The sequence below is a fragment of the Bombus terrestris genome, chromosome 9, assembly GCF_910591885.1.
Source record: "Bombus terrestris chromosome 9, iyBomTerr1.2, whole genome shotgun sequence".
In the NCBI taxonomy this organism is placed as follows: domain Eukaryota; kingdom Metazoa; phylum Arthropoda; class Insecta; order Hymenoptera; family Apidae; genus Bombus; species Bombus terrestris.
This window is the reverse complement of record NC_063277.1, coordinates 16,304,318-16,329,971: the sequence shown is the minus strand read 5'-3', so window position 1 is coordinate 16,329,971 and position 25,654 is coordinate 16,304,318. Positions and strand designations below refer to the sequence as shown.

Genomic DNA, 25,654 nt, shown 5'->3' with positions numbered 1-25,654 from the left:
AAACAGCGATGGCAGAGGAAGGTTAGGGGAATTTAAAATATATATACTCGTTTTCTTTTCTCGCTGCTCCGACTTGCGTAACGCTCTTTTACGGATAGTTTCACCGAAGAACGATTTACATAGAGATTTCAATATTTTTGAAAGTTATTTATTACTTGTGTTCGTTGAATGAAAGACGTCAGATTTTTGCAATTTTTCGATTTCTCCAAATCGTAGATTTTCCTACGATAAGCGAGCTTGTTAAAGCAACAAAAAGAGGTTACGGTTCAGCTTATCTAAGAGAATCGCGTATATCTAAATTTTCAAGCGTCGCAAGACGCGAGTCACTTGTTTCTCCCGTTTCTCCTACCACTTTTTCTTTAAACTTCACGGACATCATCCTTTGCACATTCGATCTTTTATTTTCTAAAATTCCGACACACAAGAAAATATCTTCTTCCATTGAAATCCTCGGACATGGAACTCGTTTCTCACTCCTTTTCAATCCTGCAACCGCTAAACTGCCTCTCCTTTATAAACCACCTCATTAAATCCTTTCCACCTCGCTCGAACACCAATTTCCCAATTTCGTTCGAACTGTCTACCCAATAAAACACACGGGGGTGTAATTAACAACCCTTGTACGGCGTAATAAGCATGCTGGCGTAGATGGCCGCCAGATCAGCCGTGGCCAAAGTGTCTGCGAATGCATCGACCGTTTGGCAAGCAACCGTTGCAGCCGGCTCGGCTTAATATGCGGTAAATGCAAACGGCAGACGTTGCCTCGACGAAATACGACTGCCTAAGCTGCTGGCAACGTTCCAGCCCGTGGTCTGCCAGAAAATACGCATAACAAGTGGCGTTGTTAGCGTGGTTCCTCTCGCCAGGGATTTTCCTCCAGCGTTGCCTGCTTTTTGCCCGATTTCAACGTTTGTTCGCGCTGAAAACGCACGTGGCACGAGCATTTGTCGCGTGACAAAGTAGCTGATCTTTTCGAGTACCATACATTATCCGAGCTAGGTCGAATAGACGAAGAGCAACACAATGGCTATGTTTGGCACGACTTCTTCAACTAGTTCTGACATTTATTCAAGTAGCGAATTTTAGACCTTCGACCGACTACACAGATCCGAGGCAGACCCGAGCAAACTGTAAAATATAGTACTACAAATTTGACAATTTGTATATCGTTACACGTGACGCAATTGTTGATCCGGTGCTTACAAGTACGTTGGAAGTATGTATTTTGCTTTTTTATATTCGATACCAGAAACGCAAGAAGCGTCAAGGATAGAGAATTAATGATCATCTAGGCCGTTCATTCTCAAGTCCTCGTAATTTTGTTACGCTGCCAAAGAATTAATAGAGCGTAGAATTTTGTCGTGATACCTTTTCGTTGAAACACTGACACTAATACTAGAACAACCGGTAACGCATACCTAAACGTACGATATTTTTCACATTTTTATCATCTGCCCTGTGCTTGCAGTCCGACTACTTTTTAATTAGATATTCCATATACCGGAATCGCGATAAAGTTAGATAATACTAAAACAACGTCGTTAATGCGCATATAACGTCGACACAGTTTCCCATCGGACGCACCAGCCAGCTGGACTCCCGTTCTTCCGGTTGTGTTAGATAAGAACCGATCAAACTTCTCCATCTACGCAATCCGTACCCGCTTTCCACTTCTCGGCGAGGAGCATTGTTTCCATGGCGGCTATCTCTCTTGGCCGCCGCAGGAACAATCGCGACGAGCCGTGCATGGGTCTTATCTGACACGCGAAGAAGAATAGAAGTCGAGGCGACTGGGTCCCAAATGGAAAATCGTGTCAATGCTTGGTGTTCGACGTCGCGACGCTGATTTCGAATACGCCTGGATACTCTGCAAGTATAGACCTTTTACTAATTCTTGGAAGATTATCTTCTCTATTAAGATAATAATTCTTTAATGTTAGCGATATTCAACCAGCTATAGGATTATTTGATTGATTTAAGAAACGCGTTAATTATCAGAGGCATCGATGCGTTTAATTTAGAATCTCTTGCGTATTACAAGACGACTAAAAGTGTTATGAAGATACTGGTTCATCAAAGCGAAGAACGCGTTGTTGGTTGAAGATCTTTTTCATGTCTATGCAAGTATTGGTATTTATTAGAATTTATGAGAATTCTTTTCATTGAAATGGTTAACGATTAACCCTTAACGCTTCAAGTGTGTCTCTCAAGCACCACCGATGTGCGTTTTAAAAAATTCTACACATTACTCAATTATAATTAACACTTTACCGACCGACAGCCGATTAATCGGTTTCTTGTCGCCGACGCTTACCGACCGATAGCCGAGTAATCGGTTTCTTGTTGCCGACGCTTACCGACCGATAGCCGAGTAATCGGTTTCTTGTCGTCGACGTTTACCGACCGATAGCCGAGTAATCGGTTTCTTGTCGCCGACGCTTACCGACCGATAGCCGAGTAATCGGTTTCTTGTCGCCGACGCTTACCGACCGATAGCCGATTAATCGGTTTCTTGTCGCCGACGCTTATCCACAATCTTTCTCATTATTTGAGCAGTAATTTGTTATTTAGTACTAAGGTACCTTGCTTAGTTGCGTCAATTGCGTTGCCTCGTAAGCTCCCACGGTTTTATACCAATTTGAAAAACTTACCGTTCGTGATGAACGAAAAGAATGGCATTAGAGAGTCTGAACCGAAAGAGAGCCGGCGCCAGGGAGAATCTGCGCCTGAGCTGCCGGTCGGACGTGCGTATGCTGTTGAACCGTTAGCGGTCGGTAAAGTATTAATATAAATATTTTAATCAAAATTATTTGAATGACTTTGATATTATTATTTACACGTCACTGTAGTATTTCAAACGTGACACTTAAAAACTTGCAAGTCCAAATATGATGAGAATAAATTGGAACTGCCGATTGATATTCACAATTAAAAGTTAAGGGTTAATCGCTATATAAACAGCCTATCGTCGTACAAAGAGTCGTCCGAACTACTTCTTTTATAATTTAAACGATGATCTTCCCCCCGGCAACTTCCACTTTTTTAACGAGATCGTTAAGATCTCCTCTCAGAGGTTGGACAGAGATTGCTTAACTGCATCTACCAAAAGTAATAACTTTTGAATTACTTTTGGAGACCGTGTCAAGACGAACGAAAGATCACTCGAGGAGGAGCTGCAGCTGGAGCTCGAGACTAGACTAGACCAGAGGAAGGGGCCAAAGAGGCGAAAGCAGCGAGGTCAAGATCCTCTTGGAATTGTATCAAGATGGAATCGAGGTTTGCCCGTGATAAAGCCTATATGGAAGCAGGGTCAAGCCTTTCATATCGCTGGCTTTATGCTCAGCGGAACGAGATCAAGAATAGATAAAGACTCGTGAAAAAATTGAGGATCGGGTCAAGATGGAGTAACGACTCGAACGGTGATAAGAATCGCAATGAGGAAAACGGTGAATCGAGACCAGGTCGAGCGTCTCTTTCAACACAGGATCGATTGGTCCCCGGTGTACTCTCCGCCGGAGAAAGTTCCATGAACCGTTGAATTTAATTAATTTACCTCGCTTTGAGTATGGCGAAACTTGAGACGAGAAGATGGCAATTTCTTTCTGCGTCGACATTTTTCTTTTCCTTGATATTGTTCGGTATTATTAAGTGGTTTGCGTATCAAATTAATTTCTTCGCCAGATATTCCCTCTTAGTGGCTGTTTCTTTAAACTGAGATCCAATACAAGCAACGTTTTTTCTTCGTCGTATAGATCGAAAGATAATGGAAGCAATATGCTGTTCGGTATTTTATTTTCCATTTGTTTCGATTAGAAAATCAACTATCGTTGTATCGTATCCCGTTGCATTCGTTTATTCGACCGAGACTTATGGCTGTTACAAACTTCTTGTATATGTTACACGCTTAATACATTCTCTTACTATCCTAGTTTATTGCTCACAGCTATATTTCAATTCGCTATCTATCCAAGTATATCTATATCTCAATTTTCTATACAGAACTACCTAAAAAATGAATTGTAATTATTTATAAATCGACGACTGGCACGACTATCTACGATAATTAAATATTTACGAAAATATCGATATTTTGATCTTAAATACTGGTATACCAAAATAAAGGAAGAAGACTAAAATGGACAATGATTCATAAATCTGCTCCAAGAAACACAAAGGCGATAAACAAAGATAACAACCCTTGTTTATTTGATGTGAACCCTTGTTTTGATCGTTGAAGACCGATGAAAAATCGTAGAATCGTCAATCCTTCGACGACATCCACGAGAACTACCCCGATGGATGTTTCATATTGAAAAGGACAAGTCCCGTGCTCGGTCACTTTCCAGTGATTTCTCCAGTAGCTAGCGGTATTTTTTCCAGCTCTGTTTTCCGTCGAATAATGGAAAAGCGTGGGGGCTTGGCGCGGAACTTGTAATCAGCGGGGGTGGAACGGCAGCGAACGAGCCGTGCCATTGTGGCGGCATTGTTTTCCCACTGACTCATTGTTTTCTAGCTTTGTTAATCGTCCCCCGGCTACCCTCGCGGCCGCGGACGAATGGCACAGGACCGAAAAACAATACGGCTCGCAATTACTTCTCCATAGACGAGACACCGCCACCCCCGACGTGTTGAAACGCGGATCGTGATTGCACGAAACGGCACAACAACGAAGAGTGGAGAGGGATCCGAGTTGAAATTATCGCGACTGGTGGTGATTCGTGGATGGATACAACTGTCGAGTATATGATTGAGAATGGAATGAGCGCTAAAGTTTCAGAAAAAAGCAAAGAATGGATATTTGAAAGTATTTCTCTCTTTTCTTTTTTGTGGGATCTCTGAGGCTGGTTCGATTTTGAGATAGAAGATCGTAACGATATGGAGATTGAAAATTCCTTGGAAATTAATTTGACAACTGGTAACTAGATTTTAGATGTGGATCGATTTAATCTGCGAAAGAAACAATTGGAATTTTGCGAGCGAGTTATAAAATATTTTTGAAAATACGTCTTCCATCGTTGGAAAAATTTCTTCACTTTCGTTTCAATTTTATTCGTGGCAACGCATCTTCTTTAGAACATTAAGAATCTTTGGAACATTAAGAGCTTGGGACACAGGGAATTCGAGAACCGTAACGGAATTAAAAATACCCGAACCAAGAAATCAAACCTGCAGCTTCACCCAGATTCCATTTCCCTCGAAAACAGGGAAGAAAAGGAAAGAGAAAGAAAGGAGAAGAAAAGAAACGGAAAGGAAGGGAAAAGCACGGATTCTAAGATTAAAACAAACTGTGCCTTTGTGAGGGAGTTTTTTGTTCAACCGAAAAAGGAAAGAAAATGAGCACAGATGGAAACGGGTCGAGCATAAAGAAACTCTTCCTGCCTTTCTTATCCGCTTTGTCCTCTCTTGCTCTTCCAAACGTCAGTCGCGAGAAGTCGACGTTCTATCGACGCGGACGTAGATTTCCGGCTGAAAATGTCGCGGAATTATGCAAGGTGTTTTGTCTGTCGCGGCACTACGCGGTGTCTCGCCTCGGTTTCCTTTTTCTCTCGAGCAAAAGCAGTTATTCTTTCCCCGAGACACGAGGATTTGGCTGCTTGCAGGAAATTTATGGAGCGTAATAGGAATGAGGAAACCGCTGGATAATAATAAGTGTCTCTCGCCTTTTGTGCTCTTCCTTTTTGTCTCAACCGTATTTCCGTGGAAAGAAAGGTTTAAGTATGATAGAAAGAGAGGAAATAGAGCGACAAGAAGAGTATCGTTATTTTCGCGCAGGATTCCAATTTTCTTTTAACCCTTAAAATCTAAAACCCAACGAGGATGTACTTATCGTATCTCGTGAGATAGTTATAAATTTTAATTTATATTTTTAACAGTTAGTTAATTTTTAATAGTTAAACTTTTCATTCGCGATGATTCTAAATAGCGTAGGAATGTCATTAATTCGAGATGATAATATGATAAGAAAATGTGCATCCAGTACGCGCGTTAAGAACAAGTACCTAATTATTAGATCATCTTTGTAGGTTTTCTTCTATGACAAACTTTACAACTCAACGAATTTGTATTATCGAAGATTCAACAACTTCCAACGATTTAATTTTCTGTTGTTTCTGTTACTAAACATGTTTGAGTTTGAAGAAACCGTGTTCGTTAAAGTCCAAGGTTTCCCGTAATTAAATATACGTCTCTTTGGAAATAGAATGTAAGCTGATTATTTGCGAGAAAATAAGTCTCCTAGGTTACAATCAGTCTCTTCTGCGTACCGTTATTTTCACAATTTCTTACTTTTCATCGTTACGTTCGCTACTTCCTTCCGCTATATCAATTTGTCGACAAAAGAATAAGCAATATTTGAAAAATTATAAACGTAAGAACTATATTTTTAAAAATAACGTGTAATATACAAATCGCAAAAAAGCAGCACCTTTTGGCCATAAATACTCGATAATAAATACTCGACGTTCTTATAATTCGTAAATCACCCAAGTCCTGCAATTTCACCTGAATCGTTGAATAATTTGTATAATTCTAATCTCCTCTTGATGTTTCCAGAACTTCGTGGTCCGCCAGTCAAGTCAGAGCGACACGATGGCCCTGTCCGTGCGGCTGCCACCAGGAAAGGGACCGTACATCGAGCACTACCTGATCCAAGCCAACAAGGGGAAGCTGAGCTTGGAGACCAGCGAGAACAGGTTCGACAACATCCCCTCGCTGATCGCCCACTATTCTCAGTGTTGGTGAGTGGCCTCTCTTCGTGTTCACCTTCCACTCGACCGGATACCATCTACTACTCTACTACCTGCGCTATCACAACTTCCTTTCCTTGCCATTTATTTACCTCGAGCTCCTTCTCGTCTCCTATAAAAATTCTACTTGATCGAATCTTACCATCTCTGCAAAGACTTTTCCTCTTTCGAGGTTGCGAGGAAGCATGTTTTTATAGTTGTTTCATTGTCATTGAAAAATGATATTGAAATTTTATACGATTATAGACAAGAGCCGATTATAGAGAGATAAGAGAGTATAGACAAATGATAGGAATATTATATATACGCTGTTGGTCAAAAGTATCACGACACTCGTTTGAATTAGCTCGTACTTTACTCGTTGCACATTTTAATTTATTCAGTCTTGTACTTTGTAAGGTATATAGGATGTAAGTGAAGTAACAAATTGTGTATAGATAAATGATAGGAATATTATATATACGCTTTTGGTCAAAAGTATCACGACACTCGGTTGAATTAGCTCTTACTTTATTCGTTGAAGGATTCTAGCAAATTTTAGTTTATTTAGTCTTTTACATTGTAAGGTATATAGGATGTAAATGAAGTAAGAAATCGATGATAAAGTAACTAGAAAAGGCCGGAGAATACTGTGTGACAAAGTACGTGAAACAACAAAGAGAATACGTGTGAGAAAATACTATGAAAGACAAATTACCGAACGTTAGATACGACAGTTGCTGCTAAACGGAGTAAAAGTGAAATTTCTAACGTGCATGTTCCAGCAGATAATGGAAAGCAAGGAAGTTCAATGTAACGTTTTCTTCGCCTACTTTGCTTCCTCTCGTTCATCTAATTACCTGCGACCGATAATTTAACTTTTCTCAGAAACTTGGTTCTCTTCTCGGTGAAACTATACAACTATACATAAATGAATGAAAAATTAGATTAGAATTGTACGTTCGTGCCCGCGATACCTTGATCGCGTCACGCTTACCTTGAACTCGTGGAAAAGCAACAATATAGATGAAAAAAGGTTTACTTGTATTATTCGTAATTCATCAGGTTCTTCTAACATACAAATAATATTAAGACATATATATATACGTCGAGTTATCATTGGGATTAGGGGCGCTTAACGAATCTTCATTTAGATCAGTCATTGTTATTATACAATATAGATGATAGTTAATGGTACAAATATGATTATTATAGAATTTAACAATTAACCGTGGCGATTAGATATTCGAGATGTTAATGACAATAATCTTAGATTCTTAGGATAGCAAATGCGTTTTCTTCCAAAGTCCAAGTCGAACTGAACTTACTTGTTCACAGTGTTACTTGTTCAAGTGTAACTCAACTTGCCCACAATACAAGTAGAACTCAACTTACTCATCCACAGTAGAAGTAGAACTCAACTCATGTACTTTTCTCTGTACCTCTCTATACCTCTCGGGTCAACTATATTTTGAAGGAGAGCTATACAACTACTCTATACCTCTGTTAGGTAAAAACGTCCATCCCGTGACCGTGGCTACGTTTAACGACCAGATGTGTCACTTCGAGCTCAAGTCTACTGTCATAAATCTCGGGCAAACATAATTAAATCACAAACAACTACTTCTAAGTTTTATTATTTAAGTACATACTAAAAAGTCTAGACTAAAGTATCGAGGATCTTCCCAAAAATTCCAAAAGAAAGGCCCTGATGTTCTTTCATCTCCGACATATATATTCTTTACACCACAAAGTTTCAAACGAAATGATAGTATCCCAAAGGTTTTAGTATCTTCTTGACGATCTTGTATTTTTCGGATTTGCTTCGGTTCTCCCTAAATAAGTTTCTTTCTGGTCGTTTAATCGTCTCTTCGTCTCGTGTACACGTAAAGACCATCCACGAACGATCGCGGCCAAAATGGGATCACAGGACCGAGTCCACGTTCCACCGAAACAGAATCCAAAAGAAAGATCGTATCGATGATTAGCCAGCAAATGTAGTCAGTGGCGATCGGTAGCGTTGCATAATTTATCGAATTCCTCGAGTATGCGAGTGCAGGCAGACTCGATACGCGAGGTGAAAGTCACAGCCGGATCGTGTTCAGAGATAATTTAGGCGGCTAATGGGAGCTCTGGAAAGCCAGGTTCGCGCTGTTAGCGTCGTAAGCCCCGGTTTTCGTGATAATCAACGCGCCGTTTTTCCTTTTAACGATCCCGATTAATGATTCATGAGCGTTCCAGCCGTTTACCTCCTATCGTTCCGCCGATCCGATCCGATAACACGGTAATCGTACCGAGCTGCCCATTTTTGCTTGCTTCTACATTTTTTCCCTGCTTCTTGTTTCGTTTCAAGTCTGGTGCGATGATTAGAGGGTGGCAGCGACGTTTTGTAAACGAACCGCGTGTATAATAACTGTCATTAGGTCGTTGATTGTTCAATTTGCGTTTACTAGGTCGGACAGACTGGTTAATTGCTGGATTATGGTCGCTTATGGTAGCCATTCGAAGCTTGAAAGCGAGCACAGTCGTTGTGAAATTATATGTACCCCTGCACGTGTGGTGGATTCGGTGCATTTAATGGTTCAATCGGTAGATACGTGTTTGATCCTGTGATATACCGCTTTGAGATTTCTAGATTTGCAAATTCAGATTGGTCAATTTTCAAACGTAGCAATTGTCAAAGTCAACTTTCTCCGACAATTGTCCATTCCAAGAGTGTAAGAATCCACGTGAATGTCCCATGAATATTTATTTCATATAACATATAATCTTATTACATATTACATATAATTACATATAATTTTTATTTGAAAACACAATATATGTGTATTTATTTTTTTAACAATATATACGAACACACACACACATATATATTTTTAAATATACCGGTATACCTATTTATTTGGTATTTCAAAAATATATTTCAATTAAAATCATTCAGTGAAAACCAACTTCAACCTACTAAATTATGTAATAAAAAAGAATGAAAGGGATTGGCAGTTATTAGGGTTAATTGATGCGCACTTCCAAGTACCTCCCGTTATATCAAAATCTTTTCCTCGACTCCACCGTGTTGTGCGATTAACGAATCACTTATATTACCGTCTCGATTAGCTTCGGACGAGCCTCTCGACCGCTAATTCGCTCTGATTTATCTGTTTCCCTTGGTCGGAGCAGTGACGAATTGCCGGTCCAATTGACACTGCCAAGGGCGATGCGCGAGGCCAAGAATAGGCAGCAGCTCTCCTCCTTGGCGCTTCTGGGTCAGGAATTCTGGAGATACCCGATGGCGAATCCGAAACCACCGGAGAGCAGCAGCAGCAACACGTCTAGCTTAAGCAGTTTCCGGGGTGGTAAGTCGGAGTAGAAAGTTTCATTGGCTTCTTTTACTTCATTTTTATGTCTGAATTTAACTGGATCTTTTAATTCGCTTATGGGAAGAAATTATAATTGTATGTAGTTTTTCGTACTGCTAAGAGAAATAAGAATTAATAGCTTTTTTTATCGAGTGCGTTTTTCTTACACCGGAATGAGTATTTGGTATTGTTTATTTCAGGTAACAATAATTTGAATAACAACAATAACAATATTCATACGCCGACGACGGAGAGTATCGTGTTGAATTTGGCGCCAATCTCGTCGCATGATACCCGTGAGTGACTGATTACACGATCGAATTACCAAATTAAAAGTTTGCTTTAATAACAACCTTTCGTTTATATCAGCATACTAATACACGAAAACAATGACGATATTAACACACAACAATACAGACAAATTTCACAACTTTACCAAATTGAACGCCAAACCAAGAAACCTATCCACCTACAATCCTCGTCCAGCCATAACTTTCCTTCTAACTCTTACTCAATGAATCTTCGGAGACCAGAATCTCCAGAGAACAAAAATAAAAAGTATCCACGCACCAAAAATAATCCCGCATCGCCTTATTTTCGTATGCAGGAAGCTCGTCGCCTACGGGCGCCTTGACGACAACCACATTCGCGTCGTCGTTGCCTCGACAGCCTCGTCCAACGCCACCGAACACCTTGAATTTGACAACCTTCAACGAGCCTTTGGACCTGAAGAAAGAGAAGATCTCGCCAGGCGACAAACTGTCCCAGAAATTAATCTCCCCTAATCTGGTGCAGAGCGTTCGTTGCCCTTCACCTGTGGTTCACAACGTGGAGAGTAACGTGCTGAGTCCTGTCCAGGACACCAAAGTCAGCTTCGAGTCGAAAACCATGGCTGAGACTTCGAAATCGACGATGGTCGAACTGTCCAGGACCAGATTCTCCTCTGTCAGCACTTCCATGATGAATTTCCACCAAAACGTGTCGACGTTCAATAATCTATCCTGCACCACGTCCCCTGTACTACCTGAGATAAGAAATATCATAGCGGAGAATCATTCTCTGGGACAGAATGTGAAAACGCCACCTCCGCCGCCTCCGAGATGGGCCAAACCCGCGATTGGTCCGAATCAGAATAATTTCAGCGTTACTACCACCGTAACGTTCAATGTCAATCACTCGAATGATATCGGTAGCTCTCAGGTAATTATTTGAGAATAGTTTGGAAGATTAGAGATTAGAAGTTTGGTATTAGGGTTGACGATGATGACGGATCCGATGAGATTACTGCTTAGAAGGCGGGATGATTTAATATCTGTGATTAAATTAGGAAATTATTATTCGTCTTTTGAGTTATAGAATGTTTAGCTATTTATCTTAACACTTAGCCAACCGCGCGCGCAGAGCGAGCTATACGCTTCTCACCACCCTGGACAAGCCAATCTACACGCTGTCCATCGTGCATTTTTCCAAGCAACGAGGACTAATATTCACTACTTAAAAAACAAAGAAGTCTAAAAATTACTTAACTGGTCAATTATATTTTGCGGTAATGATATTGTTTAACGATTTCACATATCACTTTATTTAGTCATAACTGATAGTGTAACTTTTTAATTAATTTTAACACCACTAAATTAATGTATTTTATTATATACTGTACTTTATAAAAGCATAAAGCTAAAGTCAAACAGAGAGATCTCTCCGTTCAATTGGTTAAGTGTTTTATTTTCCTTACCTATGGTGCAACCAATTTCTCTATTAATTCTGCATTCTTTATCCACTGTTAATTCACAAAATTCTAGAAATATTGCTCCTCCATCAATTCTCTACACTCTGTTGAAAATCTACTGATTTCCAATCGAACAATAATAAAATTAAATCACTGACTCTTTGTCTTTCTCTTTCAGAACACCCCATCGGACCCCAACACTTCTCTATTGAGCCCACAGAGCGCCACATCGAACAAGTCTCTGACCTCAAACTTCTCCGTAAAATCACCCTTGTCTCCGACGACGCCGATACTTTCCCCAATGTCAAAACTAGTCCCAAACACAGGCGCCAAGACGCCCAACGTTCTTTCACCAACCACGCCATCCAGTACGAGCAAATCGAAACGAAGACGAGATCGAGAAGCTCGAAAGAACTCGCAACACTACCAAGAATCTGACATTTTGGAGTCGTACTATCGAAGTTCGCCTGGAGACAAGATTTCGGACTACGAAGATATTTGGAATACTACCGATCAATCGAACCATTCCACCTGGTCTCCCAACGACAAACTGGCCAGGAATGATGGACCAGCGAACCCTCAGGACCGACTGAGGAACTCGAACGATCGACTGATGGTTCCAGACAGAGTTGCAAATCCAAATTCCGAGAGAAATTTCAACGAACGACTGCCAACGAGCGAGCAGTTGATAGTGAGGAACGAGAGGATGATCGTGAGAAACGATAAGTCGATTGGAAATGAGAAATTGAGTTACAAGGAGATGACCAGTCCCGAGTTTAGCAGCTTTAAGCCTGCTCAGGAGGTGAAGCCTGTGGAGCAGAGCAATGGATCGCCGGAAGAAACAGGAATGGGAAGGAGACCTGATCTGTTATCTCGAGTCTGTGAGTATTTAATGCAGAATCGGGTTTATTTGGCGGAATTTATATATCGTAGTATTATATAATATTTGCACGTTATAATAATTGGTAGGTGAAACAAATTTCTATTTGAATTCATCGAATTTAAGAATGTAAAAGTGCATAAAAATCTCTATATTTTCGAAATTGGATATATCAATAAATAAGAAGCAAATTGTTCAGCGATCTTCGCATATCCACTGCCACTAATTCAAAATTATCGCTTACCAAGCAGGTAGCGCGAATTCCTTGAACAGTCCCAGCACGGTGACACCTCCCAGGAACAAACTAGGCTTAATGCTGGCCAAATCAGAGAGCAACAGCCCCCTGACACCAGAGTCGAAGCAGGGTAGTCCGTTTTACGCGGAGCCAGCGGACGCTATCGCGCAGAACGCGGCGATAATACCAAGAAGACGACCTAGGAACAACCCAGCAACGAATAAATATCGACACAGCGAACCAGGGTGGCTACAAACGCCAGTAGGTGCAAATTCTAATCAGCTGCATCCGATCGACTGGGAGGAATCGGAAGAAACGGAAGATAAGACGCCTCTGATCTCGTCTTCCGTGGATAATCTGGCCAAAAGACTCGGCACCAAAGAGACGAAGAAGATTCCACGTGCCAAGCCGGTACAACCACCAAAGATCAGGACCAAGGTGTTCAACGACACTTCCTGGGCCGTGGACTCCAGCTGGGAATTTATTGGTGTGATACGATTTCTTATTCATTATATATTTCGTTATTTATGATTTTATGAAAAGTGATGATTTCTCTAGTTGGAGATCTATCGTTAAATTATCGTTTCTTTGATCTTTTAAGTAATTTTGAGGTAAACGAGGAAAAAGATCATATCGAAAGACATGAGCGAAGAATCTAACATCTTGTTCAAGTTGTAGTGCACATATACGCGATTTCTTTTCGAATCAACGAAACCGACATCGTGTCGTTACATCAAACACATCGATAATACATCATAATATAGCAACCAACAAGCAACTTGAAACGAAAGATACGATAGAATCTCTTGTTGAATCTTTACATAACATCAGCAAATCATGTCGCGATGAATCTAACGATTCGCATAATCTAATCTCTATTTGAGAAAGTTTAGACAAGCTTCCGATAAATCAGTACGTTCTCTTCTGTTATATAAGAATTGTATTCTGTTCGATTAGTCAACCAAATGCACTCATGTAGACGCGCAAATTGTGCGCGAAATTCATTGAGAAATCGATTTTCTTTCTCTGTAAACAATGAATGAAGAGGATAGATGGATAGGGATACCGATAACGACATTTGATAACATTTGTTTAGGCAACGAAGGAGACGACTGCGATCCGGACTACGACTGTGATGCAGATTACGAGGGCGACAATGTGGCCAGAAAGTTTCCGGACGAGGAGTGCGACAGGGACGTTGTTGGGAACACTTTGACCGTTCAGAGTATCATCCTCCAACGGTAAGTTTCCAGCAGACACCATTCACAATTTGCCACTATTTCTTGTTATTTACAGTCATCAATGGCACCGATAATGGATGTTTGAATCAATCAAAGCTGTTTAAATTCGGACGAGGGAAACATATTTCTTATATCTAAGAGACCGTTGTTATAAGGAGATAAAAGTTCACTTTCCAAGAATTTGCGTCGATGAATAAAAACCAATTGAAAATCTAGCCAATTCGAATCACTTTGCGAATGTTAAAAAAAGAATATTAATTACTAGACTGCGAATATTTATTCGATTTTATATTTTTATGAACACAGTGAAAGAAATGGAATCTAGATAGAAATTTGTTTCGTCTACTAAACATTATACTGAGTGGTCTACTGTAAATATTACACGTATCTTTGTATATTGTACGCACTCTGTAGATTTTTGGAACCTTAAATTTTCCAAGAACGCAGAAACATTCGCAGTCTATTAATTAACAGTTTTAACAATAAACTTATACGTATCTTTTCATCCTTAAATCTTAGTAAGAGTAGGAATGATCGCGCGTGAAAAATTTCAGCAATTTTTAATGAGATCCGCTTAAAAGAAATTCATTTCTAACGAAGCCGAGCAATTTTTCGAAAAACAACTGCAGAAAAATTACCGAATGTAACTATACTATAAAAATACGTGGAAACAATCAATGACGCGACTGTAAATTGTTTAAAATAATTATTAGTGATTTTTACGTGTGTCCAACAGGTACCCAGAGCTGTTGAAACCGCCAGACACGTCGGAGTCGCTTTACAGCGACAGGAACTCCTCGTACGACAACGTCGAGAAGAGGAACGAAGGAGAGGAGGCTGGAGACACCAGGAAGGACCAAACTTATGACTCTTCCGAATGGGAGACGCCATTGGAGACGGACGAAAGCGACGTGGAGAGGATGAAGAGGAACAAGAGCTTCAAAGAACGACTGGACCCTCTTCTCTGTAAGTGTACGCGCCTATATTCTCTTTCTTGCTCTAAAAGACAATAGCAAACATTTAAAAAGAGATGGAGAAATAAAAGAACAAAAGATAGAGATTTTGAAAATATACCACCGTGAATTTCTGAAGAATATTTTATTCTTTTTTATAACATATATAACATATCTTTCAATTGCATTTGTTCGATACAAACTTGGTATACAAACTCCTCGATCGTCGATAGTACTATTAGTATGTATTAAACGGCGTTCATTTCGCATAAACAAAGTATGCTAGTCGAACTGGAGCACGCATGTAGAACATAGAACTGGAACATACGTATAAAACATATTTATACAGCGATTTATCGACAACTGTCAGTACCGGATGACTCATAGTCAAAGATCCATCGAAGTGCATTGCCAATGCATGGCACAAGTGTATCGGAAATCGCATCCAGAAGGTTACGAGTCATGGATGACACAATCGTGACTGATCGATAGCTCAAGACCGAGAGGAAGGCAATAGTAGGATGTGTCATAGCAGAAGGGTACCATTGTGTTGACTATCGCAAATAAAAGGAGCTTCCGAATGGAGTATGACGTTGCAACCGATTCTAAAGAGAAAAAGGACCACGTTAACAAGAGATTGTCGGAGTAAACGCGGTCCCGTTATACACGCTCTGATTTCGTCGATCGTTCTATCCAATGCTAGATGGATAATGCGTCTGATATTATATGCTGATGATTACGCTCGTTTCTCGTCTGGAGGTGGAGATAAGAGGATAAGAGGTTGATGATCGTTTCGAGATGATCTTTGTCTGCGACGCATACCGTTCGTCGAACAGGAAACGCTGGTGTCAATGTTTGTTGATGGGTTTTAAAAGGACTCGATATCTGGCTGTGGACAAAATAGAAAATTCAAACGTTTGGAAAATGAGAGTAAAAAGGATAGGAGGATGAAAAGTTACAGTAAGTTACGAATTGGCAGGTCAGAAAATTAGATCAGAGGATCAAGAACAAGATAGAAGATTTGGAAATGGAGAAATTTTTTATTTCAATAAAAATGTGGAAGTATTGCGATATTAGAAGATTAGAGTAGGAAATTACGGACTGGAAAAATTAGGAGGCTGTAGAAAATTGGAAAAGTAAAAAGTTCGTCCTTTTAAAAACTTTGTAGCTCGAATATATTTGATAGTTTATAAAATGAATATAAATATATTTGGAGAAAAAAATGAGGGAATCCAGAAATCAAATAGCTGACAGAGGTCAGAATACTCGATAATGGAAAAAATATATAAATTAGTAAATTAGGAAATTAGACCAAGGGATTTAAAAGCAAGAAACTAAGCAGATTAAATATGCATAAGCATGAATATTCATGAACACTCTTGCATAATTAAAACTGGAATTAATTGATCTATACAGACAAACTGTAAGCTTTCGTCATCCAACCGTATGAATAACAATAACGAACGAATAAAACGTAACTTTTCCGTTGTTAGAATTTCAAAATTTAAACTTTGAAATTAAACTTTTTAAAATTGAAACTTTCAAAATTTAAAACACTTCCTTCCCATGGAAACATCACAACGCCGACTCCTTTCAAACGGTAGTTTACGATGCACAATAGAAATGCGATAAAGAGACTTAAACTCAAACAGAACCTGTAACTCGCAAAGTGCAATCGGTACGTACTGTACTTTATTATTTTATTCTATCAATAGACAAGCAAGGTAAATGGAAAATTACAATAATTAAGAAAGCAAAGAAAGAACACTACCGATGCATATCCTCCTCAAGTTGAAAAATATGTAATTCTCTTACGTTTCTTCTTGGATTTTATGTTGTACATTTGTAATTATTGTTTTGATACAAGGACGATCTGAAGGTATTAAAAATTGTCGAACTTCCTTTTATAGGGAAGAACGAAATAAAACTATGCTAAACTTATCTTCGCAAAAATTCACGAAGAGAAAGATGCCGAAGATCGACGAATTTTCTTTTCATCGAAAGCAGAGTCGAAGAGTATTGTTCTCCTATTCAGTAAAAATTTTTGTTGTAATTTTACGATTTTATCGACGATGCTTGCAATTTATAATTTGAATACTCGCAATGCTATAATTATAGGGCAATAATATTTATCTAATTTTAACGATAAGATATTTATTTTGTTAGGAAAAATGATTAATGATTTTTGACTAAATTCCAATCCTCTCAGACACTGTTCGAAATGCAAAATTTATTGCTTAATAAATTACGACTAAAAAGATATAGAAATAAAATTCGTAAAAGGAAGAGTATGAAGTAAGCATCGTCCTTTATTTACCGCTCACAGTTTTGTGACAAGAGAAATCGCTAGTGGCACGCGCAACAAACGCATCAGTTAAAATAGAAACGTTTTATCTTCGGTGTCAACGTAACGCACATGGCGGAAATCATTTTATTATCCCGCGATACATGCGTTCATCGCAATACGATTATCACCTCCTTGGGCACGCGTGTCTTTGTAAAAATTCGTTATCGTTGTCACGTCGGAGACACAAGAAATCGCGAAATCGATAGATCGCCGGTGATCTCTTCGTGTCACAGTTCGAACGTTTTACGGATAAATGTGAAGAAATTGAACTTCGTATATGTAGTATCTAAATGGGTCTTAGAGAAAAGGACAAGTAATGATGTTTTGATTTAATAAATGATATTCGAAGCAACGAAATGATTACAATGCTGTTGTGCGTCTTATTCTCATGGGCGGCTTTCGACTTCCCGATTCATACTCTCCGGCTTCTACACTCGCTCGCTCTCGCTTCTCAACTCACACTCTGCACACCTTTTGCATCTGTCCTCTCCGGCTTCTCAACTAACTTTCTCTTTAATTCCACCAAATGTCCAAATTGGACAAATTGTGAATTTTAATAAATAAATAAAAAAAAAAAACTTTCTCTTTAGCGTCTCTTTGCCTTTTCCCGTCCTTCGAAACACTTGTCCCGAAACGCCCATGGCCAGGATCACGCAGGCCCTTTCCACGAAAACTGTCCATTTAAAAAGACCCAACGACACATTGATGTACCTGACGATGCCGCGGCCCTTGCAATTTTGTTTACGGTTCGGCCGATACCTTAGGCCTTTTGGCCCCGATACTACATATATGATAGTGGAATTTTTATTATATAAATCCAACAAAGTGACGATTCAAATTGTTACAACGGAATAAGGTTTCGAGCTCTAATTTAGGAGGGTTTTTATATCGAGTATTATATATTTTAGTCCCTTTGGAGGTGTTATCGTCGGATGCATATCAGAGGCGGCTATTCCGTTACTGTCTGATTATTATTTCCATAGCTGTGATATGCACGATGTTTCTTCTACCTGATTACCGTTTCTGAGCGAATGGCATTCTCGAGCATATGACACCGTACTGCGTTTCAATCTGATCCATGTTACCCCATTTCTTCGCGAAATTATCTCGCCTAGATGTGGATCATCGAAATTACGAAGTCACTGTGTCACGCGCTTGCGAAAGAAACGTAGAAGTCCAGTGCGTAATTACACTATAATTAGATTAAAATGAGTCTTCGTAAAGAACGACAGAAGAAACTATCGTCGCAAAGTACGAATCGTTTTTTCTATAACAAAAAAAAAAAGAGAGATTATTTTACTATCCCATAATGAAGACCACCCAAACAAAATTATCTCCATCGAGCACCGAAGCGCGTTAATATTTAATTAGCAATATCAAAATAAGAAAGACAGTAGATAAAACATAGGCGTCCATCGTGCTTTACACAGAACAGAGAAGACAAAGCAAGTATTTTACATAAAATCAACAAGTAGTTTCTGCTATCGATGCTGAGATATAAAGAAGACTATTGGAAAAAAGGAAAGAAAACGACAGAAATAAAAACACAACGTGACAAGACGTGGTCGATCTATTGTAAAATCATAATAAAGATAAATGGAGTTGACAGATGCAGTAGCAATTTGTAATACGGTACAGTTGAATCGTGTGACAGATACCTCGATTCTGCTGATCGTTAGTCGTGCACGTGAACAGCCGGTGAATACAGAAACTCACGTTGAAAACGATGCATTGAAAACGTAATCTGTCGTATGGAAAACGCGTTCGTTTCACTCGGCGCGGCTAGCATCGGTCGTTAATTATCTTCGGGTACTCTTTTGTCCCTGTTTTCTTTTGCAAGGGACGTTCTCGCTGTCTGATCCCTCCGAGAATTAATTCGTACGGGGCCATGGAAATTTTCACGTTCGATTTATTTTACGATGCATTTGAAATTTTCGAGCAACGATTTGAACGAACAACGATAAACTATATAAAGTATAAAAAGAAAAAAAAACAACAATAAGAATAGAGATTTCGAATAAGAGGAAATTTTTAACGTATATTTTTTGCATCCTCAAATTTTCTATGCCTCAACATTGTTTTAGTTTATATTTTTCAAATGCGTATTTTCTAATTGTCGTAATGGTTTTGAATTACAAAATTTTGAACGAGAATTGTATTAATTCTCGATAGATCTCGAATTTCTACGGGCCACGGTACCCTGAATTGTACTTAAATTTAAGACGATCTAAGTTGTAAAAACGTTAAAGAAACATAATAATTAAAACAGATATAATAACTGGTCGTAGTGTGCTATTGACACAAAACCAACACCAAATTTATTGCTTTATTGCTTAAAGAATAACCCGAAGAACCCAAAGCTGCCATAAACCCGTCTGTATACGGAACAAGCTACGCGAAGAATTTCAAGAAAGTACCGTTTGTACGAAACGTAGAATGCTGTTTAACGACGTTCAACTTTTAGAAATTCGAAGTAAATTTAATCTCGTGAAATTTCACCAAAGTGTCGATATTACGATATATATTTTCATCTTCGGGGGTTTATGGCGAACGATAATGGCTGGATTTGCCAACAAATTGGAATAGTTTACGAGGTGTCGGCAAACTCGCATGATGCGCGTCAATGCCCGTAATTGTCCCTTAAGTTTAAATGCCGTGTTATCCGAGGGGTTGTTTTATAGTCGGCCATAAAATAAAATCGCTGGGAATAATTTGAACGATCGTTTCGTCGTTTCCAGAATATTTAGTGGATTCGTGGAATCTGCTAAATATTCGATACGCAAAAATGTTGAATATGGAAAACACAGTAACCGATCTTCGTGTCTAGGTCCTACTTTTTCAATCGTTTTCATAAAAATATAAAATCGCAAAAATACGCGCGGCTGCAATCGTTCGTGTATAATTTCTCGTAGAATTCTTCGAGAAATTTCTTGTGTTCTACAACCTTTCCTTTTTCTTTGACTGTTTACCTCTGCAACGGGACGATATTTGTCTACGAAGAAAAGATTTGGACGTTACCGAAGTAACGACGGCGATAAGGATAAGACGACGTCGTACTCGTAACAATACGGAAACATTGATCACGATGTAACACTGGCCGATACATTTCCAGCACTCAACGTAATACGACGCAGTAACAAACAAGTCGCTGGAACTTGCTAGTTTTCGTGAGTAGGTAGCAGGCTACGAATCACCTGACAATGTCTGAACAATCAGCTTTTGAACAGTAACTCGTTGTCCGACAGACAAAACGATTATCAGCGATGATTCATGACAAATTATTTCCGATATTTTATATTCTATTTTCTTTCTCTTTCGAATGGCCAGGTAACAAGGGTTGTTTTTCCATTAGTTTTAAAGACCGTAAAAGATATTTCTACGAAGAATTATAACGAAATTTTTATATCACTCGTTCACCGTGAATGAACATTTATGCAAAAATATATTTTAAACGTGTCATGGATGCAATTAAAGACGTATTTTAGATTTTCCCATAAATGCATAAATAACCGAAGTCTAATTATGGACACAATAAAAGCTCAACAGAAGCTTAGCCTAAGGGATATCTTAAAGTTTTCCATTGAAACCATTAACATTCCGGTTGTTGAACTTACGCTCGAAAGACAAGGAAAATTTTGCTATTCTTCGAACCGTCTATGAATATAGGGGTCCATAAATTCTTCCAAGCTATTCAAATATTACTTGACGTTTGAAAGGTAGGAAAGGACCGGATTTGTTAGTAATGACAAATGGTCGCCAAAAATCAGTCTCCCGTTTACAAGCCGATTACTTGCCCCTCTACCAACACAGAGCAGCCCAGAGGTTACCTTTTCGCGCTAGCGCTGTCCATAGTTCAGTATTCGCCGATTCATCGTTGGTGAAGCTTCGTGAAGGATCGAATTGGACCTAGTTTGCTCGACAGCTTCGATCTCTGAGGATCATCGTGAGTTTTGTTGACGATTCGAGTTCAGTTTCGATCGGTGCATATAGCGTTCGTCAAAGTCTCTTCGCGTTATTTCACAGTTTGTTCGTTCGAAATTTTGTGAGCGATAGTGACGATCGATTGAAAAAGTTCCGAAAAGTTTGACAGAATAGTCTTAAAAATCTTCGATCGAGTTCGAGCTTCGTTGCACGTGAGAAGATTACACGAACGATTTTCGATTTTTGAAGAGAATCTCTGTCTCGTGAAGAGGATTCTCCATTCTCCTGCGAAAGAATCGAACGAAATTTCCGTCGATCGTTTTCAAACGATAAGCAACAACGAAGAGCCCTCGCGGAAGAAGCTTTTCCAAAGGAGGGTGCATATATCTGGCCTTAAGATTCCAGGGTCGACGAGATAACCGGCCGGCGAATCTCGAAGACGTCTAAGCGTGCTGCCCCGTGTCGTCGTCATCGATAATTTTCTGCGGAGTTCCCAAGTTGATAAGCCAATTGCCTCGAACAGAAGTCCTTCGATCGGAGAACATTTCCGCGAATTAATCGATCTTCGCCTCAGATAGCGGCGGAAAGAAGAAATACGAGTGGAAAGTAGACTCGTTGCAGGGATCTATCGATCGAGCGTGTAACACTGTAGAAAGATCGTGTATAGTTGAACTGTCTGAAGCTTCTGAAGAAGAAAACTGTGGAAAATCGAGTTTGCCAGCGTGTTTGATTTGATCGGAGTTTACGAGCCAAGATTTCTGGGTTGAGGATATAAAACAACGATATTATAGCGAACTATGGAGCGGTGCAAACTAAAATTTTGGAGAGTTTGGCAAGTTAAGAAGAAGATGGTCAGTTGTACCGCGGTGGTAGTGCATACGGAAAAGGACACGCAAGTCGCAAAGAAAAGGAATATCTTTGTGAGAATTTCCAAATGGTTCCGGAACATTTGCGAGAAATTGCAAAATGGTATTGCAATGTGTAAAAGTAAGCGGCGATTTTAAATGTTTTTATCGAGTTTTTAAATTTAGAAACGTACGAATATTCCAAATGTTGAATTTCCGAAATTTCGACGAATACATGCTTCCTATTCTGAACCTTTAAATATTTGCACACCGTAACGAAGGAGCTCTATATCGGAAAACATAAAGAAAATGTTTTTTGCGTAGCTTAAGTAGCTTTCTTCCAACAAATCATCGCATGGATGTTAACCGATAGTGAGAGAAGATCAATTTACTATCTTTATGAGCATGTGTATAGTGTACAGATAAAGTTTGTTTGTAATGTTTTTAACATACTTCACTTAGTTCAAAATCCCACGTATCATTAGTAGCTCCCTATTGATAAGACAACGCTTTGCGATACCGTGCCTATTTGCTAAGATATAGAATTAAAAAAAATTAAATAGCAGTATTAATTAAATAATAGTATGGAACTAGGAGTACGAGTATTTGCATCCCTCTATCGACGTTCATTCTTCATTCATTATCTATTATTTAAGCCACTATTTCAACGTTTACTCCTCTTTATCGATGCTTTAGTCAACGTTTATATTGACGGTCTTTCGTTTCTTGCTATCACAATGAATAAACTAGAAGCCACGCGCAATAAAATGATCATCCCCGCTTTAAAATCAATAAAAGATATCGAATAATTTGGAGAAATCGTTCACGCTAAAATTAATATCGAATAATTTTGACAAATCGTTCGCGCTAAAATCATTTATTTTAATCGATGCCTACCCCCCATATTTGATAAGAAATTTAATAATCTAATAACAAGCTAACTAGAAGCCACGCGCAATAAAATAATCATCCCCGCTTTAAAAGCAATAAAAGATATCGAATAATTTGGAGAAATTGTTCACGCTAAAATTATTATCGAATAATTTGGAGAAACCTTTCACGCTAAAATTATTATCGAATAATTTTGACAAATCGTTCGCGTTAAAACCATTTATTTCAATCGATGCCTACCCCCATATTTGATGAGAAATTTAATAATCTAATAACAAGCTTAAATTTGATAATCCAACGATAAACATCCCCTTCGAATAAAAGCCTGCGATTAATAGAACCAAGAACCTAATCGAATTTTTCTTTGCCCCACAGCTCCTCCGAGGTTGCAAGCCCTCAGGAATCGTGAAAACGGAGGCACAGGCTCCACCATAAGATCGTACGCCTTGCAGCTAGCCGCTGACAAAACTACCACCTTCTCTCAGAATATCGATAATTTCATCCAATGCACGAAAGAAGGGAAAGAAGCCAGTCCGCACGTGGTTATGAGAAACATGAGACAGTTCATGTCTGGAATGAAAAACTATTTGGTGAAACACGGCGAGAAGGAGTTCGAGAAAGAAGTGGAGAAGGAAAGATTGAAGCTGAAGGCAAATGAATTTTTGAATCTGGACGCCATTTTGGAGGGCGTGATGATGAACCTGGTGGTCAAACCGCTCAGGGAACATGTTTACAGACTGTTCGTGGATCATTACGCGACCACCGGTTCGTTGCAAACCCTCGCCGAGAGCATTCAGCACGCCCAAGGGAAACACATTCAGGATCTCGGCGTTCGAGTTAGTAACTGTTTGTCGAAATGATTATTGCCTGCCGAATGGGACTTGTTCTAATATAGAGTTTATTCTTGTAGTCTCTCCTATGAGGGTGGTTTACTAGTAGGGATAGTTTGGAGAGGCTTTTATTACCTTTTATGATCGTAGTCGTTGTAGTTTAGTGGAGACTAAATATTTTAGTTTCTTTTGGATTTCCCTCGATTAGGGGAGTTTTTTTCTCCCTCTCTGAAGGGTTGAGAAAGAGAATAAAGCGAAAATCGAGATTAGTAACTTTATTTATTTCGATTTATTTCCGATTCAAAGAGAGCGGAAGAAATAGGCTTTGATTATAGTGCTGTTTGGCAGATTTTTAAAATAGCGAATCTTTGTCTAATTGTAATTATTTATACGTGATATAGATTTTCTAGCATATCTAGTTTCTTCTATCAAAGATTAGAGTAATCAGAATCTAGAAATACGTAGCTAGAAGGCCTCAAATTCTTAAAATAGATTACAGTTTATATCATCGAAGCGATTAAGCTTAAAATAAAAATCGATAAATATTAACGATAGTTTTGTTTACAGCCAAAGATCATACCCCCATCAGAGCCCAATTTGGAACGAATCCTCAAGTGCATCGATCGTCTTCAGAAGGCGGATTCACCTTTGGATAAGCTGGAAAACCTTCTCGCAGCTTTTTCGGCAATTTTCAACTCTGTAAGTCGCGTTACGAGCCCTTCTCGTTTTTAAATAAATACGATTCCTCTTGTCTAATCCGAAATTTCCATGTTTATCGTAATATTCATAAATGTGTATCGTATTTGGAGAAAATTTTAAAGGCTTATCGCGATTGCGATTGGCTTTTCAGGTAAAACACGCAAATTCTGGCAGACACCTGGCGCTGGGTGCCGACGACCTCCTTCCTCTTCTCGTTTGGGTGTTGGTTCGTGGCAGAGTTGTGGACGCTGAAGTGGAGGCTGAGTATATGTGGGGCTTGCTTCATCCCTCTCTTCTCACTGGCGAAGGGGGATATTATCTGACGACCTTGTCCAGCGCAGTTCACGTTTTGAAGACGTTCAAGTCCAGCCAGGGAACGATGTCCACTTTAAATGTAAGTGACTTGGCTGATGCTGGCCTCTGAAGCATTATATTTATCAAATTTCTATGGTTTTTTAGTGTAATGTTAGTATACAACTTTAAGAAGTGTTAATCTTCTTTAGATTTCAATGAAGATATATCAACATACTGTGTTATTATTTATAATTTTAATATTAATATACTGTTATACTATTAGTATAGATTAAATTAATACATTAATAAAAATATTCGTATATGTTGAACAGTTGCTATTTGAATGTTTCAGGGCTGTGGAACACCAGACTGTTCATCCGTACTACGAATCTTAGTGCCAGATGAACTGCATGGATCCCTGAACACCAGAACGTTGCCTGTGCGACCGAATATGAACACGAGAGAGATCTGTCGCATTCTTGCACATAAAATTAGATGCACCAACCCCCAGGACTATGGACTGTTCAAACTGGTTCAAGGGGAAGGTAAACGCTGGTTTTACTAAATTTGTACAATTTCTATTGTCATCGTTAGAAATTTCAATTTTATTAACACATTCATCTGTTATTTTGTTCCTTCGTATCGTTAGATGGATTATTTGCTCATTAATTTTTAGAATATAAAAATTTGTACAAACTTTGCTAAAAA

The 25,654-nt window shown here is 39.1% G+C and overlaps 1 protein-coding gene across 14 annotated transcripts in view; it reads left to right on the top strand.

Annotated features, from left to right (window-relative positions):
• The window catches only part of LOC100643048 (protein sprint), a 159,280-nt gene that overhangs the window by 127,269 nt on the left and 6,357 nt on the right, over window positions 1-25,654 (top strand). For 12 of the 14 annotated variants that reach the window (XM_048408926.1, XM_012312062.3, XM_020864634.2 and 9 more), the window contains 12 exons: window positions 6,553-6,737; window positions 9,903-10,078; window positions 10,282-10,377; window positions 10,689-11,281; window positions 11,989-12,691; window positions 12,939-13,412; window positions 14,022-14,166; window positions 14,903-15,132; window positions 23,499-23,959; window positions 24,521-24,652; window positions 24,804-25,046; window positions 25,299-25,491. In XM_048408926.1, coding sequence (XP_048264883.1) covers window positions 6,553-6,737; window positions 9,903-10,078; window positions 10,282-10,377; window positions 10,689-11,281; window positions 11,989-12,691; window positions 12,939-13,412; window positions 14,022-14,166; window positions 14,903-15,132; window positions 23,499-23,959; window positions 24,521-24,652; window positions 24,804-25,046; window positions 25,299-25,491 — 3,631 coding nt within the window. The remainder of the gene's footprint in view (window positions 1-6,552; window positions 6,738-9,902; window positions 10,079-10,281; window positions 10,378-10,688; window positions 11,282-11,988; window positions 12,692-12,938; window positions 13,413-14,021; window positions 14,167-14,902; window positions 15,133-23,498; window positions 23,960-24,520; window positions 24,653-24,803; window positions 25,047-25,298; window positions 25,492-25,654) is intronic. The other 2 variants (XM_012312060.3, XM_012312066.2) reach the window with 1 other exon arrangement.